Here is a 19,204-nt window from a genome sequence, read left to right on the forward strand (position 1 = left end):
TCTGAGCTGTCAGCTCCGGAGAGGGTGTCCGTCACTGCTCGCCTGGGAAGTGTGAATGCACGCGCCGTAACCCATGACCTCCAACCAGTGTCAGTCTGAGTTCACGTCAGTGTCCGACAGGCTCTCTGTCACTTTGGCATTAATCAGTTTTTTTTTTTTTTTTTTTGTTAAAACGTGACTTTAAAAGGAAACTATCACCATTTTGTACTCATTTGAAGTACTCCTTGTGTTCTAGTTTGAGTTTACTTTAAATATTCCTGTCATGTTACCTTTTCATGTAAAACAGCTATGACATGTTGAGTAAGGCAGAGCATTAAAAGTCACCCTCTTACTAGAAATATAACATGGTCTACTCTTTCCTTATCCGTTTGAGTTTGGCCCTCGGCCTGGAGTTGTCATGTTCTACCTACGTGTGTGTGGGTATTTCTCTCGAGTACAGTCAATTGCTCACTGTCCGAATTCGTTAGGCCCGTAGATGACAATATGAGTGTGTGACTGTCTTTTTCCTTTGTGATGATGTGGTAACCTCTCAGCTTTATCAGTAAATTTAATCATTTAAAGTGTTTTTCTTCACACTCATCAAATGTTCCAATGCTTCATAATTATTTTTTATTGTCTAATAATAATACATCAAACTTGTATGGTGCTTTTTATACACTTAAATATGCTTTACATAGCAAATAGAAAATATTTAAAGTTCAGTAATGAGTCCGTGTTCCTGATGGGTTGTGGGAGTGAGTTCCATCCTGCATCTTACTGATGCAAAGCTGGGCTGGTTCAACGTGTTCACACAGAGTTCACACAAACAGACAAATACCTCCTCATAGTGAGAAGAAATACTAGGAGAAAAAAAAACACAGGCACAGGTAGAACATGCAACACAGAAAGTATTTGTTCAGGGTTTCTCGTCGATAACTCCTCCAAACTTAGGCTTCCCAAAGCTCCTTACTTCTCTTTGCTCAGGTCGTCTCCCTCAGTGTCGCCTGGGTCGTCACACGGGCCTGTAGGTCCGTCTGCATGTTGGTTGTGCTTCGCTTGACCCTTTCGACATAAACTGGCCTGTCTGTTATCTCTTATGTCGTCTCGTGAAGATATTCATCTGAAGTCATGTTTGGTCTGCCCTGCGTCTCTTTCTCAATCTTTCACTCAATTCTTTCTCTTGTCCTCGTCTTTCTCGGCAGACTCGGGTTACGCGCCGCCGTCTGATGGCGTTCTGCCTGGCTGAGCTGCACTTGTGGTCCACCAAGAGCTCACTCCAAGTTAAAGGTACCACTTATCACCGAGTTCAATCTCCCTGCCTCCTCTCACTCCTCTCGTTCTGGCACTTTCTGTCATCGCTCACTCTGTTTTTACACCTTCTCCCCACCTCACCTGTATCTGCTTCAACAATCCGACTCAGTCAACATCAATTTTCACCTCGTCTGTTCTCACTTTCTCGGGCTTTCTCTTTATTGTGCTATTGCTCACATTCCTTTTATTGTTTTCACCATGTTAAACTGTCCTGGTACTTTGTTTAAAGTGCACCAAAGCATGATGACACACACATTCTGGGACCACACATGTTTAGACTCCACTGATCCACATTTCTCAGTGAATGATTAAACATTTTTAATTATAGTTTTTTTAATTTTACATGTGCAAATCTTTGGTAATCTCCTCACCTGGAGGACATCTGGTGGAAACGCTCTTACTGCCCATGCGCACCACGGCCGTTTGTTAATAGTTCTTCTGCACATACACGAGTAAATGGACAATAGCAATGTTTTCCTCCAGAGTGTCATGACTCCCAGTCCACATTCTCCTGGGATTTGGGAGTTTTATAGTTGACAGTCACTGTAATAACAATCCAACTTGGCCGTCTGACCATACGAATGTCTGTGAACTCCCTTTATTAAAGTTTATACCACGTGTGTGGTTACAAAAACAACCAACAGCAACCACTAGTGGCCCATCAGGAACACTACATCATTTTCAGCCTTGCTGCTATTTCAATGTAAATGGGCATCACTTTCAAAATGTCGCCCTGTAAACGTGGAACTTTCCTGAAACAAAATTGCAAAAACGTGGCGTTTTCGACTGAAACGTTGTCGTCTAAAAGGGACCTAATTTTGACAACGCCAGAGGAGGTAAAGTCTCGCTCTTCCCTCTTTCATGATCTCTGTTGGACTTGTGGGGTTTTGACCCTCTGACCTCATTAGTGCAAATCATGACCTCGTAAATATTGTATGGAAAGTTACACTCACTTATATACGTAGTGTGATTAAATTTGTCACACTGATCATCATCCAAGTTCGACTTTTCCGCCACTTTCTGTGTGATTCCTCTCGCTCGCCATCTATCAGTCCATCTCCTCTGTCAGACGGAAATGCTCTGTTTCTCCAGTTTTCTTGTTTTCTCCTCCTTTCCATTCCGCCTTGTCTTTCACAGTCTGCTGAGCTCTAGACGGAGATAGCGTCTCTCGGAGTGTGTCTGTGTATGAATGTGTGTGTGTGTGTACATACACAAAGGTACCAGGAGGTGTATATCCAAGGTGACGATGACATATCCCTATTTGTTTGTTGTTTTTCTTTTCCCCCGCTGTGTGTGCTTGTTGCTATCTCAGAAGAACGTGGACGGATGCATCTGAGGGAAGAAACCTGGTCGCTGAGGTGTGACGTGTGCTATCACAACCCTCCTTACATCACATACGACCACAAAAACAAAAAAAATACACTTAATGAAAAGTGCTGTTGCTGCACAAGGAGAGCTCGTGGAAGATATTGCAGTAGTCATTCGTTACACAGATTTTAAATGAGGACGCTGATTTAACCTGTTGGTCTTGCTTGTGCTTTAAATCTGGTGATTTTTTGTGTGTGTGTCTAAACACTGAAATTTTCTCAGAGCTGTCAGCGTTTAAATTAAATTGTGAGTTATGGAGGAAACCGAAAGAGTTACTAAAGAACCCATTCTTCATGGCTTCATATGTTAAACTCTAAAAAAAAAGAAATCCTCCAAAATGAAAGAATTTGATATGTACAAACTACAGTTTAGTTCTAAGTGTTTAGGACAATCCCAGGCCTCGTCTACACGAGTGAAATTAGACAACTTTCGGAGCAATTTGGGTGACAAAGGTGCCCGAAGCCACGAAAACGCAACTTTTTGAAAATTTTGAGAAGATATGGGGGAAAAAGTACCTTTTCTGAAACGGTCTCTCCGTTGAAATTGCGAAAATGCAACTTTTCTGAAACGCTCAGACTCTGTCTTTGTGGAAACGGGGCAAAACGCAACTTTTGTCAAGTCAAGAAAACAAAAATGTGGCCTCCAGTGTCATGACTCAACCAACCACATCGTTCTCATTTTCTACCGTTTCCATGTGAACAGATGTCGTTTTCAAAATCTTACCATGTAACAAGAAACGTTTCTGGAACGAAAACGCAATACCAATGTGTTTTTTTACTTGAAGCATTATGTAAACGGAGTCTTTGGGAGCGTCAAAGAACACATGAAGGGTCCGGGGCTTTGCTTGGTTGTTGCTTTTATATGATGATCAGAGTGGGTGTGTCTGTGAGAGTTTGACTTCTTTGTGGGTCCATTTCTGTTAGCAAGTTCTTACATAATGAAGTTCGTAAAAGATAGACGGAGATTATCATTTTATCTCGTGACACTGTCAATGCACTGAAGTCATTACAGATCTATGATCGCAGTATTTCCATGTTATTTATAGATTTGCACGGTAGGTTATAGAAGTATCCTCCTTTATTCCATTGTCCTTGATATGATTTTGTCTCTTCAATGACCAAGAAAAAGTCCCAAGATGTCCCACCACTCAAACCCCACTGTCACATGTGCACAGAAATGTTGCCCCCCTGAATCTGTACATGAAGTGTGAACCAGAGTTAGTGTTCAAAAGCATTAATGTCGTAATGACTATTCTGTATTTGAAGTTATTTTTCAACGGATTGTAGGAAATATTTTCAGCTTTTAAGCTGAAAGCCATAATGATCAAAATAGAAACGTAAAAAATTGTTGCAATAAAATCAGCTCTGATACAAGTTTGATTGTAAATAATAAAAATTGTCCTTTATAAGTGTATAAAACGGTGAGCTTGCTCTACTTACTAAAACAGTCGTCACTGAATGTTGACGCTCAACAGTCTGAACTCCTTACATCTTCTGCTTCATCAAGTATGAAATACTTACTAATTCTCCTTAATGTCTGTGTGTGTGTGTGTGTGTGTGTGTGTGTGTGTGTGTGTGTGTGTGTGTGTGTGTGTGTGTGTGTGTGTGTGTGTGTGTGTGTGTTTGCGTGCGTGCATGCATGTGTGTGCATGTCATCAGCTCTCCTGTTGTATCAGTGTGACCTGGCCTCAGGAGCAGCAGCAGCAGAGGGAGCAACAGACGTGGAGCGATAAAGAAACGATGTGTTGTGCGAATCGGAGACCGGCTGCTTATGGTTTTGGGGCCTGCAGGAATAACACTAAAAATGTCTCAGCTCAGCAGTTTGTGTGTGTGTGTGTGTGTGTGTGTGTGTGTGTGTGTGTGTGTGTGTGTTGGCCACGTGTTTCTACCCGCTGACTCCATCTATCTGCTTTCTAAATGTATACATTGCATGCGAGGTAAATCAGCGTTTGTCCCTCAGGAGGGATGGGTTAAGGCACACTCCTGTCTTTATTAATACCCCTCAGCACCCTCTTCCTCCATTCTGGCTCGGACCCCCCCCAGCCCACCCCCCTCCTCCTCCTCCCCCTCCCCTACAGGGTCTTATCTAAACTGTGGTGCTGGCAGACGGGACAGGCCACTGGCTGATAGCGATTGTTTATCCCACGGTGCGAAATTGCTGATCTGTCTTCTGCTTTTCCTGACAGCGAGATGTTCATCTCTCTCTCTCTCTCTCTCTCTCTCTCTCTCTCTCTCTCTCTCTCTCTCTCTCTCTCTCTCTCTCTCTCTCTGTCTCTCGCCCCACAGATACAGATATTGGCACCTATCAGTACTACGATAAAGGAGAGCCAGGTAAATAGTGTTTATATTGGATGTCTGTTTGTCTTTAAGATAAGTTGCATTTGTCTTGTTTTTTGGGATGTATGTGATTTCCCTATATAGGGAGAAGGGCTTTCCGCTGCCTCCTCACACACAGATTATTGGTCCTGCCTGTTTTGGTGGACTCACACCAGTTAACCACACATGCACTTGTCCACACAGAGGCTATTAGTATGTAGGATTTACAGCCTAAAACCTTCTATACACATGCACACATCACACACCCACACATGCTCGCAGGTTATTAGGCCTCCGCGGTTCTATCTCTTACACTCCCTGTGTTCCTGTTGACCCGGGGTCCTGCCACACAGCGATAGGAAAACTAAACTGTTGACTTTCTCCTAGATCACATAGCAAGAGGCCCCATGCAGTCCAGCCTGCCTCATATTGCCCGAGGCCGGGCGGCTTGCCTTACCATCAGGAAGTGCTCAAATCGCTCCCCCACTGTCCCCGCAGCCTCAGGATGAGCTTCCTTATCCACCACTGTTTTTCCTTTTTTTTTTTTTTTTTTCCATTTATTTTATGTCTGTGTGTCACTTCACATGCACCCTCAATTCCAAAAAGGTTGGAGACAATGTGTAAGTTGTAAACAAAACAGGATGTGATGATTTTTAAATTAAATAATCCACAATTTCATTCATTATGTAACAGACAACAAATTGAATGTTGAAATGAAGACATGACTTATATTTAATATGATGGACTCTATCCCCCGGCTAGCTCAGTTGGTAGAGCATGAGACTCACAATCTCAGGGGTAGTGGGTTCGTGTCCCACGCCGGGCGTCACCTTCCCGTGGGCTCACCACCTGCAGGAAGGTTCTTAAACGGTGCATTGTGATCTGGGTGACGGTGCTCAGACTGTCACCCCCGTGACCCGGAAACGGATAAGCAGAAGAAAATGGATGAATGAATGAATGATGGACTCTACAGGTTGGACATGCTCATGGTCATGTTTACCGATGCGTGGCATTCTCTCTTCTTGTCACAACTCAATGTAAAGCACCATGATGCATCAAATGTTTTTTAATGGACTGGACCTCAACACCCGGAGTCTTGAAATGTGAGGATTTTACCTAGAAAAGGCTTTTGTTTGAAGCCAAGTTGCGCTTAAACCCTTATAAATTCTTTTGTACCAATGGTACTCTGCCAACGTGGTGGCTGCCCATGACATCAACACTACTGTAACTACATATAATCATGATGATGGAACTCTGTTGATTTGTAGTCCATCACTGAACCCAAAGGTTTAGCCGATGCACTGTGCTGGGTGCTCTGACAGTGATTTCTGGTTTTCAGTCCAGGTTGATCTCTTGTCTGAAGATCACCATCCTTCAATGTGTTACTTTTGACCTTGAACTCTTGCACACAATGTGGTTGTTTTTTTTGTTGGTTTTTTACAGATTCACAACAATATACCTTTGATTAAGGACTGAGGTTGTGTAGTTTACATTATATTATAGAATTTGACCCAGAGACACCCTCTGAAAGTGCTTCTTTTGTGGCCAGTATTAATGAAATAGGCTTTTTCTTGCCCTCGCTCCAATAAATTTTTTATTTATTTATTTATTTATTTATTTATTTATTTATTTATTTATTTATTTATTTATTTATTTTCAGATGTGTTGCCACAATCAAATTTTGAAATATCAATCACATTGTTTTGTCGGATATGATTTAGATTTATTGCACATCGACTGAAATATTCCAAACCCTTGATAATTTTCCCTTGTAAGTCATGCAAATCTAAATTACAGTACTTCAAAATATTTCAATATATGAAGAAATTGGATTTCTTTTTTTAAATTAACCAAAGACCATGATTATCTTGATTAAGAATGTTTTGATTGGTTTAAAGTTGGAACTAGAGTGTGGAAAAAGCTGACCGAACAATTAACTTTACAATTAACAATTAACTGCGCCTGTCCATACAGTATATGAAAGTATAGCTGTGTGGAGTTCTACATGGATATATCCTGATAGCTGTAGCCAATAATGACACGCAGGTTAAGTAAAAGGTATTTCACTGTCAAAATAAGCAATATCTAGATCGGTTTGGATGAACACCATTGTGATGTTTTTACTTAAAGTCTGTTGAACAGAATTAAATTGACCATGTAATCAATGTGTACCCCAACATTTCTTCACAGATTTAAAAAAAAAAATAAAAATGAATACACACTTTTAATTACCTCTGTCACACTATTTGTGGTATTATTTGCACAAAAAGAGAAATATGGATGATTGAGACATACATTATTTTTCCATATTTTAAAGGTAAAGTCAACACAGCACAGGGAATTCAAATTCTTGTTTTGTTAACAAATCTGTGTATTTTATAATTTACAATCATCTTTCCCACTTTGGTTTTCTGCCTGTCTGATACTGTCCATTTCCCTTTCATAAATTCCCTCGTCTTTGTTTCACTCTTCCTCTCCCGCACTGTATCTTTTGCTCCTATTGATATTTGTGTACAGTAAGCCCTCCCCTCCTCTCTTTCTCATCGTTCCCTTCTCTCTCATCTGTGGAGGTGCCTTGTCTTTCATTGCAATCTTCAGTGGTGAGACGATGCTCTTGCTCCAAATCCTTTCATTTGGAGGATTACTAAAAGTGTGGCTTGATATCAGAGTGGAGGGAGGAGGAGAAGGAGGAGGGAAAAAAAGGAGCACAATCACTCCAAAAGTATCACAACAGTTTCACAGACTGGTGTAACGATAATTCTGGGACTCGATCACATACACAGTGCATGCATGTTCTGTTTATGTTATAGGCTGAATGTGGTAGTGGTTAATGTTGAAGGACCTTCTTATACAAAGTTTGCATATTATTTGAAACAGGTTATAATCTGTAACTTCTCAGCATTCGAAAACGTTCACATTAACGATCCGGATTCAAACATGCACAGTGCGAGAGGAAAAAGTTAGTGAATCCTTTGAGGACTGGTTGAATCCACGTTGACAGTAATAGCCTCCATCAATCCTCTCTGGTTATTGCTCAGGAGGAATTGTGCACCACTCGGTTCTGCAGAACTGTTTCATCAGTTTCCCAGGATTCGTGGTCGAATATCAGGATATCGGGTCAACATGCGAGTGTTGGATAACGATAGGATTTGTGATGAAAACAAGTCTTTCATTAGATGATGTTAATGTCTATGTGCTCTTCAAAAACAGTGCTCTTTCCCTTGCCCCTAATGCACACCAGCAGTGAGTCGCCAGTGTTTCTGTGTGTGTGCGTTGGTTTTGTTAACATGTGCATCTAAAGTTCTCACTCCGAGTCTTTCAGGAGTAGAGCAGTTTCTCGACTTTGTTTTTGATCATTTATTTTATTTTTGTGCCTCTGACTTCTGCCTTGTGGCCACCGGCTATGAAATAACTTGGACTGTCGATCAAATTCTTATGGATTTGAGGCGATTACTCGCACTTTTGGGATTATTCTTTCTTTTTACAGTTTTGAATTTGGGGTTGGTATCCTGTTGTAACTTCTACTGAAAACTTCAACTGGTGGAAAGCCAGTCCGACATTGTCCTCTAGGATGTCCGGATAAACTTTTGATGTTTTGCGTACAGTGTTAACCCTACAACCTGAAAACGTCTTCCACATGTGATCCCAAGTGTTTTCAATCAGAACACTATACCTCAAGTTGATCCCAGCCATGATGTGTAAATGGGTGACTGTGACTGATAAGTAATAGTCCAATTACCATTTGCCATTCACAGAATTCATTTTCAGAGGGAACCCACTGAAAAAAAAGTAGACGACTCCAAGTCCAGTTGAGTTTAAAGACAAGAAACAGGTGAAACCTGGGATGTGGTCACCCTTTCCCCGTCTTGCAACAACTGTCTCTTCCTCACAGTGTGACAGTACTTTGACCTGGCTGATAACACGACTGTCCTGTAGACCTTCCCCTTCAATCTCGCTTCCATCACAGACCACTCCTGACACTCGTCTCCATCCTGACCTCAAATGTAGTGTTATTCACATGCCATTTAGCTCGGATGCTGCATAAAATTGCATTACATATCACCTTGTGCTGGATAAGGCTCGTCCAGGACACCGGTTCACCTTGACATCAACAAATGCAAATGAAGCAAGCTAGAGAACGGTTTGCATCTGTATTTGAATAAGTAAAGTGAGAGTGAACTGGTCTGCGACAGATGAAGCTGTTCATGTAAAGTGTTCCTCTTCAAACAAAGACATGAAAGAATGGAGATTAAGATGCATGGATGTGTGGGTACAACTGTGTGAGCATGCATCCAGGTGGTGAAACAGCCTTTTCTGCTTGTGTGGAATCTTTTTTTTTAATTGTTTTATTCATATTGCAACATGCTGACCGTTTTAAAAATCTGATATTTGCTTCAGTGAATCCCAGCTGTCTATTTGTAGAATGTTTACCTCTGAAAGCTTGGATGTTATTTCCACAGGTGCCCACTAGAGGGAGACCCAGGCTCATTGGAGCGGCTCTGGGGGTCCCCAGCAGCCAAAAAATAAATAAATCTCCCTCTACACCCCTCTACCCAGCCCCAGAGCAGGTGCCCATGTCTGGGCCTGTCTGGCCCTTCACCCCCTTATCTGATTAATACTACTAATCCTGGAGGTGTCCCTGCCTGCCAGTGAGGCGGGCCACCAGACTGCCCACTCTCTTGCTCGGGGCGGCCAGGCCACGAGGCACAGTTATGGGTTGCACTTTGCCAACATGGCCCCTTGGAGCTAAGGGGATGTTGAGCTCTGTTTCTATTTAACGACATCATATAGACACACTAGACTCATTTATCCTGCATGTAATTCAGACCGAGTATTATGTGCATGTATTCCAATCCATTCCCTTTATTTTGGCCTCTTTTTTTGTTTCTTCACACAGCTGTTTCCCTTGAGCATAACTACTACAATGAGAAACTCCAGTTCTGTGAAGGTAAGTTTCCAGCAGAGAAACACAGTTTTGTTGTTAATATCCACCCTTGTGAGAGAGTGTGTGTGTGTGTGTGTGTGTGTGTGTGTGTGTGTGTGTGTGTGTGTGTGTGTGTGTGTGTGTGTGTGTGGGCACAATGATCTTACCAGTGGATGACCATCTTCCACTCAACTGTCCTACTTCCGCCATTTACACTCTCCATCTCCCTCTCATCCCCCTCTCATCCCCCTCCTTCCCTCTGTCTCTCTCTCTCTCTCTCTCTGGGTTCCACCCAGTACTGGAATACAAACGTTCTTATCAGGAGACAAACACTCATCCCACTGCCCTCCCCTCCTTCCCCTTTCTCCTGACCCCCCCCACCACCACCACCCACCATCATTTGCATGCATCTATTTACCTCCTCTTCCCACTCGTTCTTAATAGAGTACCTCACTCTTTAATAGTGCGTTTATGTTGAGATGAGAAGGGAGACTGTAAAATAAACAGATTGCAGTGATTGCACCACCTTGAAAACAGCGGTCCTTCATTTCCTTCTAACCCCCCCCCTCACTCACATTGAACTTCATGTATATGCGTGGGCAGAAGCAGATGCACAAATTCAATTAGCAGTTTGTTTTTTTTTTCCCATATGCTTCCTTCCCTGTGTTTAACCACTGGAGATGGAGCGTGGAGGAGGAGGAGGGGGGTGGAGGGCTGGGAAATTAAAATGAAGGGGCCTTGGTGTGGTACGTGTTGAGATATGTGCTGCTAACTGTGAGGTTGCATTTGGGAGATAAACTCAACCACTCAAGAGCGCCAAAAGTCCTCATGATTAAATGTTTGTCTCTCCTCGAGGAGCGGTTTGTGTGTTTTGAAGGAACGTTTTGCTTCCAGTGGACCATTTTGCTTCACAAATTAAAAAAAAAAAAAAATAAATAACCCAGATCCACAGGCAAGAGTAAAGCCTACAACATGAAGTCACCATCTACTTGTATGCGTTTTACGCTCATGGTCAAATCTGTGATCGGATTCAGCTCCTCCAGGGACACTTTTAAGAAAATAGTACCTTATTTTTGTTACGTATGGCAAGTTTTGGTCTTTTCATTAAACCCATTATTAAAGAACCAGGTAATCAGACCTCAGATTGGTCCACTTGAAGGTTTCTGGTATCGTCCTAAACCCTTTATGGAACATTTTCCGAGGATATTCCAATATGTTGAGCTCACTGTGAATCAGCTTTGTGTGCCATTTACACATCATCGTATTCAGTGAAAGACAGGCAGAGTCGTTCACCTTAAAAAGTCCTCACTGGCTTTATGTAAGAGATTAGTTTCATGTTATTGAGCACCACTTTCCTATTTGATAATATATTATTCATCTACAAAAAAGCTACTGTTGATACGACTTCTTAAGAGCATTGGGGATACAGCATCTTAGAAAATGTTTCCCAGTTTAATGTTTAATTTTTTTATTATTATTTCCTGATTCTCATAAAGTTTGAGGAATCAGGAGGAAATGCAGAAGTTGCCAGATGTGCCTGATGAGGATTTATAAATGCATTCACATCCAAAAGGTTAGAAAGAAATATGTATTTTTAATAAAGAATATAGAACATACCAGCAAAATACATTGTAGTACATTCAGTACAGGTGAAAAATAACTATATATCTTTACAAACACTGGGACCACAAACTTGGCTCCATTATACAACATTACCTTGTTTGGTTGGTGCATATATTTTTGAGAACTTCTCTTTTTTGTGTGCAGTTTTCACATTTTATTAATACTCGTGTTCCATTTGGAAAAATTACAAATTAATCTATTTGCAGTTTTATTTTTTTTAATCTGTCGATTAAGTTACTCCTTCACCGTTTTTCAGCCTAATAACAAAGAAATGTTATTTTCCACATTTTATTTTCTTCTTTGAAATGACATTAAATTGCTGAATTTGTACATTATATTGGTGAATAATTATTCTAAACATTGACATGGTTTTTTTCTTGCTGCGGACTTGAGGTATCAACTAGATTTTGATGATGCTCGAGGATTCTGATAAAAACTAAAATATTAAAAACTTGAGAGTAAATCCACTTACAAACAAACACCAGATTTATTCAGCCAATCATGTTTAGGGTTCTTTTGGCGACTCGCACATTGTTATGTAGGACAGTTGTATTCAATATTGGGTATCTCCAACTGAAATGTTTTTTTTATTTATATTTTGATTATATAAAAAAATAGCATCATTCTGCACACTGAATTTTATGTCTTGAAGTCTTGAAATACTTTTCACTCTACTCTATTTCAAAGAAATGAGTGAACTGGAAGTTTAACTTTAAATTAAACTTAAAAATGAAGACGTTATTATTGAAGATAAAATCAATCCTACTTTCAAGAAGCTGCAATGTTGAGCTTTTTCTAGATAAAGAAATGATTGTGACTATATTTTCGTGGTTAAAATAGTCAGAAAAGTGCCACCATTTAACAGCAGATTAATAAAAGTTGTATGGCCTTCCCTTTTCTACCTGCACCTCCTGATCCTGTGTGACCTTTGCCCCTCATGTCATCTCTTCTCATACTCAGATCTCAACACAGATACAAACTGGAAACCTTTTCTACTTTCCGGATATGGTGGCACATTTTTCTGAATTCCCACGAGTTTCCTTTTTTTTTCTTCTTCTTTCTATTTTTCCCCCCAAAAAACTATTCTTCATAAGTCTGTGTTTAAAAGTGAAGGCACATGATCTCTGGTGTTTTTCCTCCATAGCTCGAGGCTATTCGTGGACCCCCAGGAACCGCCGACCCGAAAAGCTTCGCGATTCGCTGAAGGACTTGGAGGTACCCGCCTCTTCTGTTAACCCCCCCCCCCCCCCCCCCCCCCCTCCCCTTTCCCCTGTCGTCTTCCCCCCTCTGGGGATTTTCTGAGTTTTCCCTGGTTTTCCCTTTCGAAACGGGCGATTGATTAACAAATAGGGGCATTCTCTCCCCTTTCTCCCTCTCCCTTCACTCTCCCCGTCGTTCCTCGTTTGTTCTCCACTCTCCCGCTCCTCTCTCATCACCTCTCTTTCGGCCGAGCTCTGTCATCGAGGGGGATATTTGAGGGGATCAGGGGGCTGCAGCCCCCCCACCCCACTCTTCCTCCCTCCTTCCCTGCACTCTTCCCCTCATTCACTTTTGCCTTCCCGTCTTCCCTCTGCACTTGTGGCAGTACAGACTGAGCTTTGTTTGCCGGAACCTGCCTGTGACACACACGCGCGCGCACACACACACACACACACACACACACACACACACACACACACCCCTCCTCCTCTCACCCGTAACCATTGTCTGAAACTAGAAACACCCCGGCTCACCTCCACACCTCCTCCTTCCCCGTCCCCTCTCTCCTCCCATCCAATCACCCCAGCTGGGTTAGGAATGTGGCAGGAATGACTGACCTTACACACACACACACACACACACACGCACGCATGCATGCACACATACACACACACACACACACACACACACACGCACACACACACAGACAGCCGTTACCTGCAGGAACTGCCGCACTGACAACCTTTAGTGTCTGTTACTGTGTACGACTGAAATGTTCGGATTGGAAACTGAGTAAGTTGTCACATTAACATTCCAACCTTCATTTCATGAAATAGTAATTAGACAAAACATTACAACAAACCATAAAAGGACCAGACACGCAAGCAGAAGGCGATGAGGAAAGCTCGCTACATGAGATTGAGACGTGAAACAAGTGAAAACTGCAGTAGTAACAATGTTAAAAGATAAAGCTTAAAGCTTTTAAAAATAACACTATATGGGGATAATGATAAAGGCCCCAAAACAACATAGAGTCAAAACTAGTTTAGATGTATTTAATTCGAAGACTCTTTACGATACAAAATAACACCTCTTCACAAATTACAAATATACACTCTAGAAATGTGTGTTGCACATATTTATAAATAAATGAAAGCCGATAAGACATTTGAAGTGAATGAAACTTTGAAAACTGTAAAGTTAAGTTTCATCCAGAATCTTCCAGCCTTAATCTTTTCCAGCAATAACTCGTTTTATAAGTGTGTTGTGTAGCCTAAACACACTTTTTGAACATCGTGCATATTGTTCTGAGCACCAAAGCTGTATGAAGTTGATCTAGACCGTTGTAATGAGTTGTGTTGGTGCTTCCCCTCAATCTCTTTCTTTCTTTCTTTCTTTCTTTCTTTCTTTCTTTCTTTCTTTCTTTCTCAGTTTTCTTTTTCTCAGTTTTTTTTTTCTTTCAGGAGCTGCTGCAGACCAACACCTGCATCCACACCAGATGGAGGAGCAAGCACTGCTGCCAGGTACACACACACACACACACACACACACACACACGCTTACGCACACACACTGGCCTCAGTAATCGAGGTGCTTTGAGCTCTTGATGTCTCAAATGTCATAAAAAATTATAAAACCTCCATTTGTTTGTTCGAGGGCTCATGTTACCTATCCACCTAGAAACTCATTAATGTGCATGATTATTTGAAATTGTCCCATAAATTATTCCATAACATTATTTAATTTGACAAACAACATCTCAGATTATTGATCATTTTCCATGTGAATTTGAAAGGAGAAACAATTTTTTATGCGTCAAAATTTACATTGTTACCTAACTGACTGACAGACTGATGCATTAAGTATTAAATAAAGTATTTCAAGTCAATACAATGTTTAATGTGTCAATATATGTGGACTACTACAAATAAATGTGAGTGATCATTTCAGTCTCGACTAAAAAACATGTCTTAATGGCATTTTTTAAAGTTTCGAAGTGAATTTGTTGTTGAAAGTGTACAAGATGTTATTTGATGTTATAGTCCTAAACTGGGAACTGCATGTACAGCTTCATTAAACTAACTGATTGAAATTATTTTCAAACTAGAACCAGTCTTCTACATTAATAGAATCTATTCTCACTGTTTGGTGTAATGAAACCTTCAAGTCTCTGCTTTTCAGTCAGGGTGTTTTAGATCAGGGACGTCAAACATGAGGCCCGTGGGTCAAAACCGTCGTGCCGAAGGCTCCAAACACATTCGAAAACACATTTTGACTCCTGTTTATTTGTGTTTTTTTTACTCTGCAGGTGATGCTGAGCAGTGGTGTGCTCGTGACTCTGACCCTGAATGGGCCTCAGCTCCAACAAATCTGCATCGACCGCACATTAACGGGCCGACTACCAGCGAACACTGTGACTGATGGTTAGTGACTCACGTTCTCTCTCAAACACACAAGCAACACACACTCAAACCACACACATAATTGTGTTTTATTACTGTGGAGGGCATTGCATTGACTTGTTCTCAACTCAGCAGTTATTAATTGTTGCTTGACCCAAAGCTTTAGTCCAACCGCAAAGGAGACGCCATAAAAACACGCAAGTAATATTTAATAATCACTTTATGTTCTGTTTCCTCCCACAGTCCAAACACATGTTTTTGATGTTAATTGGTGACTCTAAATTGTCTGTCGCTGTGATTGTGTGTGAGTCTGTCTCGCGCTGACTTTTGATCTCTTCTGGGAGTAATTTGTCTTCGCCTATAGTCAGCTGGCATCGGCTCACACACCCTGCCAGCCTGAATTCGATAAAGCAAAATGTTTTAATTAGAAGAGAGTTCACAAAAGATTGCTCATTTATCAATCTGATTTTACTCATGATTTTAAAACCAAATCATAACTTAAGATACAAGCTTTTGTTTCAGCAAGGATTGTCCAACATGTTCAAAAGTTCTTCTAAAACAGACACACAAAGTGTGAATCCTAATGTCAGTCATTGTGGCCCAAAGCCTTCCCAGCCTCCAGTGTGCAGCGCAAGATGTTTTTGACTGTGATTTTGGTTACTTTGGTGCTGCTGATGCTAATTAGTCCTGTTCTGTTGCAAGCAACGGGCCCATTATTGCAGTCAACAATTCTCTCTGTCTCTCTCTCTTTCTCTCTCTCTCTCTCTCTCTCTCTCTCTCTCTCTCTCTCCTTGTCCCTCTCTCTCTCTCTCTCTCTCTCGCCCTCATTGTCGAGATTTCTGCATTCATTGAATGAAATTATGGTTTATGTGTGACTTAGATATTCAAGAGGTTCACCGTGGTTTAAGCAGATTTAAGGACACAAACATCATTGTTTCCAGCACAAGGCCTGGCTACCTCTTTTTGCCCGCAGCGACACACACACACACACACACACACACACACACACACACACACACACACACACACACACACACACACACACACACACACACACACACACACACACACACACACACACAAACTTGCATTTAAATATTTTAGGATTAAAATATATTAAAAACACGAAACCATCGCTACCGCGCACGTTTCTCTCACACTGTTGAACACTGTTTTTTACACCTGCTCACCCGTCATGTGGCACATACACACTCTTTCCACCACTCTTGTTACATACACACACACACACACACACACACACACACACACACACACACACACACACACACACACACACACACACACACACACACACACATAACAGGTGCCACAGGTGAGCCATGCAGCTCTGCTAGCTAATTGCAGCCAAATCCTTTTGTGCTACGTCTGTCCAGGGGCCTTCCCTTAAGAGCATCCATCAGTGTTTTTCCTCCATTGCGTGCTTCTCCGGGGAGCAAGGCCCCCCCCGCCTCGCTCTGCAGACCTGGCAGGAGAGAACAAGGAGGCCGTGGACAGCGGCCCAAATCTGCTAATTATTTCTTTCTTTCTGTATCAATTATTTGTTCATAACACCACCCTCCCCACTTCCGCCCGAGGTCTCCTGACACTTGATAAAGCCCCCGTAGTGCACACACACGCACATACACACGCGCACGCACATGTAGACACATGCACACACTTGTTCACAAACACACACACACATGCCCTTCTGTACATATGCATGCATATATAATTATTACTGGCACACACTTTATAAAGGCTGGAAACCAACATGCACACACACACACATACACACACGCACACACACACACACACACAATGGCACATAGTGAGGTACACACACACGCACAGGTACACACCCACACCCACTCACCTCCCACTGTGTTCCATTCAAAGCCTCAGAGGCACTAATTATTAGAGTAATGGTTGTGAGAGGGTGGGTTTCCGGGGATTGTGTGTGTGTGTGTGTGTGTGTGTGTGTGTGTGTGTGTGTGTGTGTGTGTGTGTGTGTGTGTGTGTGTGTGTAAGGGGGGGGTGTAAGAGGTTAGAGGTTCTCACATCTGCCACTTGTTAAATTACGCCCGAGACAATTAGGGAGCGAGAACAGATCACAACAACGAACACATTTACAAGGCGCAATTACAGTTACTGTTTACAATTACTATCTGTGTGCGTGTGCGAGAGAGTGGGTGGGTGTGTCAGGTATAAATTACTTATTATTGCTTGCATGGACTAATTTTCCGCGTCATTAGGTGTACTTTTATAACCTAATGTGATCTAGTTCAACAGCTCCTCCATAAATTTTAACTGTAAATCACTTTTGAGTGTGAGAAGCAGTCTTCAAATAAGTATCCACTTTGTCTTTTGTTTGTTTGGACTAATATTAATAATACAGTTTATTTGTGGTGCACTCTACCTCTCAGAAATCTCAGAGAAAGCACAATATGCCAATCATTAATCATAAAAACACCAATACAATGAACCAATCCTAAGACATACGAAACAGAACTGATTGCTAACTCCACCAGATCTCCCTTACCAAGGAGATATTCACCTCAATTTGACTTCCTGGTAGAATTGAGACTAGGATGAATACAAAACTACTTGTTGATTACTAATTAAAGTAAAACTCAGATGTGAAGAACAACTTCTTCGACTGGTTGGAGTTACAGTATGAAGAAACAGAGGTTTAGTTGTAAAACTGCTGCAGCACCGAGGCCACAGACACCTGCAGGAAGAACGAGAAAACAGTGTCGGACATGCAGGATTTTGCTGCTTTTACTATTAGTTTCATGTTTTATTGTATAGTTCCACTTATGTACATGCTTTGCTGAATGTTCTTTATCTTGTTGCAACTTTATAATGGCTCCTAATTCTCCCTTACCTACAATGTTTTCCCCTTTCTATTAGGTTGAAGGTCAAATATTTAGAAATAAAATGTGAACAATTCTTACATGCTGAAGTTAAAAACCCTTCAAAATGAGAAAAATCCCAAACAAAACCAGACGAGGAGAACAGTTTAGGAGAAGGTGGAGTTTAGGACATGGGTGTCAAACATAAGGCTCGTGGGCCAAAACCAGCCCACAGGAGGTTCCAATCCAGCCAAACCACCAAGCCAATCATGAGAAAATTCAAAGGAATTGTCTTTTTTTTTATTTTTTATTTTTAAACAAATTTCTTAAGAGTAGTGAATAGGATGCGACACTGAGATATCAGTGATGCTGCCATAAAGGACAGCTACCTCGTTGCCATGAAACTAACCTCCGAGCTGTGCTGTAAGGTGGTTGACGTATATGGTGACATTTAAATGCATGGAAAGCTAAAGGACATATACGGTAGGCATCTCCAAGAAATGCACATTTATACCAGCATAACTGTGGTTTGAGAGCACCTGAACCAGCTGTGACTATCAGAAAGAAAATTGGAGTTAAATCTTAGCAGTATTGAGGATTTCTGCCTCCAAAAGCAAAACTGAATTAACACTTCATACCATACACATCTTCCATTTCATGTTTTGTATGGGAAAAAAAAATACAGCTGTAATATTAATTTGTGAGTAGCTGAAACCAGTAAATGTTTTGGCATTTTTGCTTGAATAATCTGGAACGATTTCACCAATTATCAAAATAGTTGCTGATTCATTTCCTTTTCTCACGCGTTTAATTGACTGAAGGCTGCAGTTCGAGTTAAAGCTTAAATTAAACTGTAAGCCGCAGTGTAATGACAGAAAATGTATTTTCAGTTCTGCAACAGGATGTGACAACTTTCCAAAGCAAAAAGAAAAGAAGTAGGAAGGGAAAAAAAAAAAGGATTTCAGTGTTTGGATGCAGAAGAAAATCCCTTTTCTGATTTGCATGGATTGGGATGGATGTGAGACCTTGTACGTTTTGGATATTTGAGACACGAAGCAACCGCAGCCAGGTCTGTTTTTGTTTCAGGACAGCACAAAGCAGGCTTTACTGTCCTCTGTTAAACTTTGCGTCCTGAATGCCGGTTAGCGCAGCGTTTCCCGCCAGCAGCTCCGATTGCATCATGCAGAGCAATAGATTACAAAGATTTTACACCATCAAAGTATTACCAGC

At 41.4% G+C, this 19,204-nt stretch overlaps 1 protein-coding gene across 1 annotated transcript in view; it reads left to right on the plus strand.

Moving 5' to 3' along the window:
* The window catches only part of wdpcp (WD repeat containing planar cell polarity effector), a 100,136-nt gene that overhangs the window by 21,971 nt on the left and 58,961 nt on the right, over positions 1–19,204 (plus strand). The window contains exons 2-7 of the mRNA XM_080482149.1: positions 1,182–1,266; positions 4,944–4,988; positions 9,871–9,921; positions 12,665–12,735; positions 14,184–14,243; positions 15,029–15,143. Coding sequence (XP_080338275.1) covers positions 1,206–1,266; positions 4,944–4,988; positions 9,871–9,921; positions 12,665–12,735; positions 14,184–14,243; positions 15,029–15,143 — 403 coding nt within the window. The 5' untranslated portion in view covers positions 1,182–1,205. The remainder of the gene's footprint in view (positions 1–1,181; positions 1,267–4,943; positions 4,989–9,870; positions 9,922–12,664; positions 12,736–14,183; positions 14,244–15,028; positions 15,144–19,204) is intronic.

The sequence above is a fragment of the Lipophrys pholis genome (genome assembly GCF_963383615.2).
Source record: "Lipophrys pholis genome assembly, chromosome: 15".
Classification (NCBI taxonomy): domain Eukaryota; kingdom Metazoa; phylum Chordata; class Actinopteri; order Blenniiformes; family Blenniidae; genus Lipophrys; species Lipophrys pholis.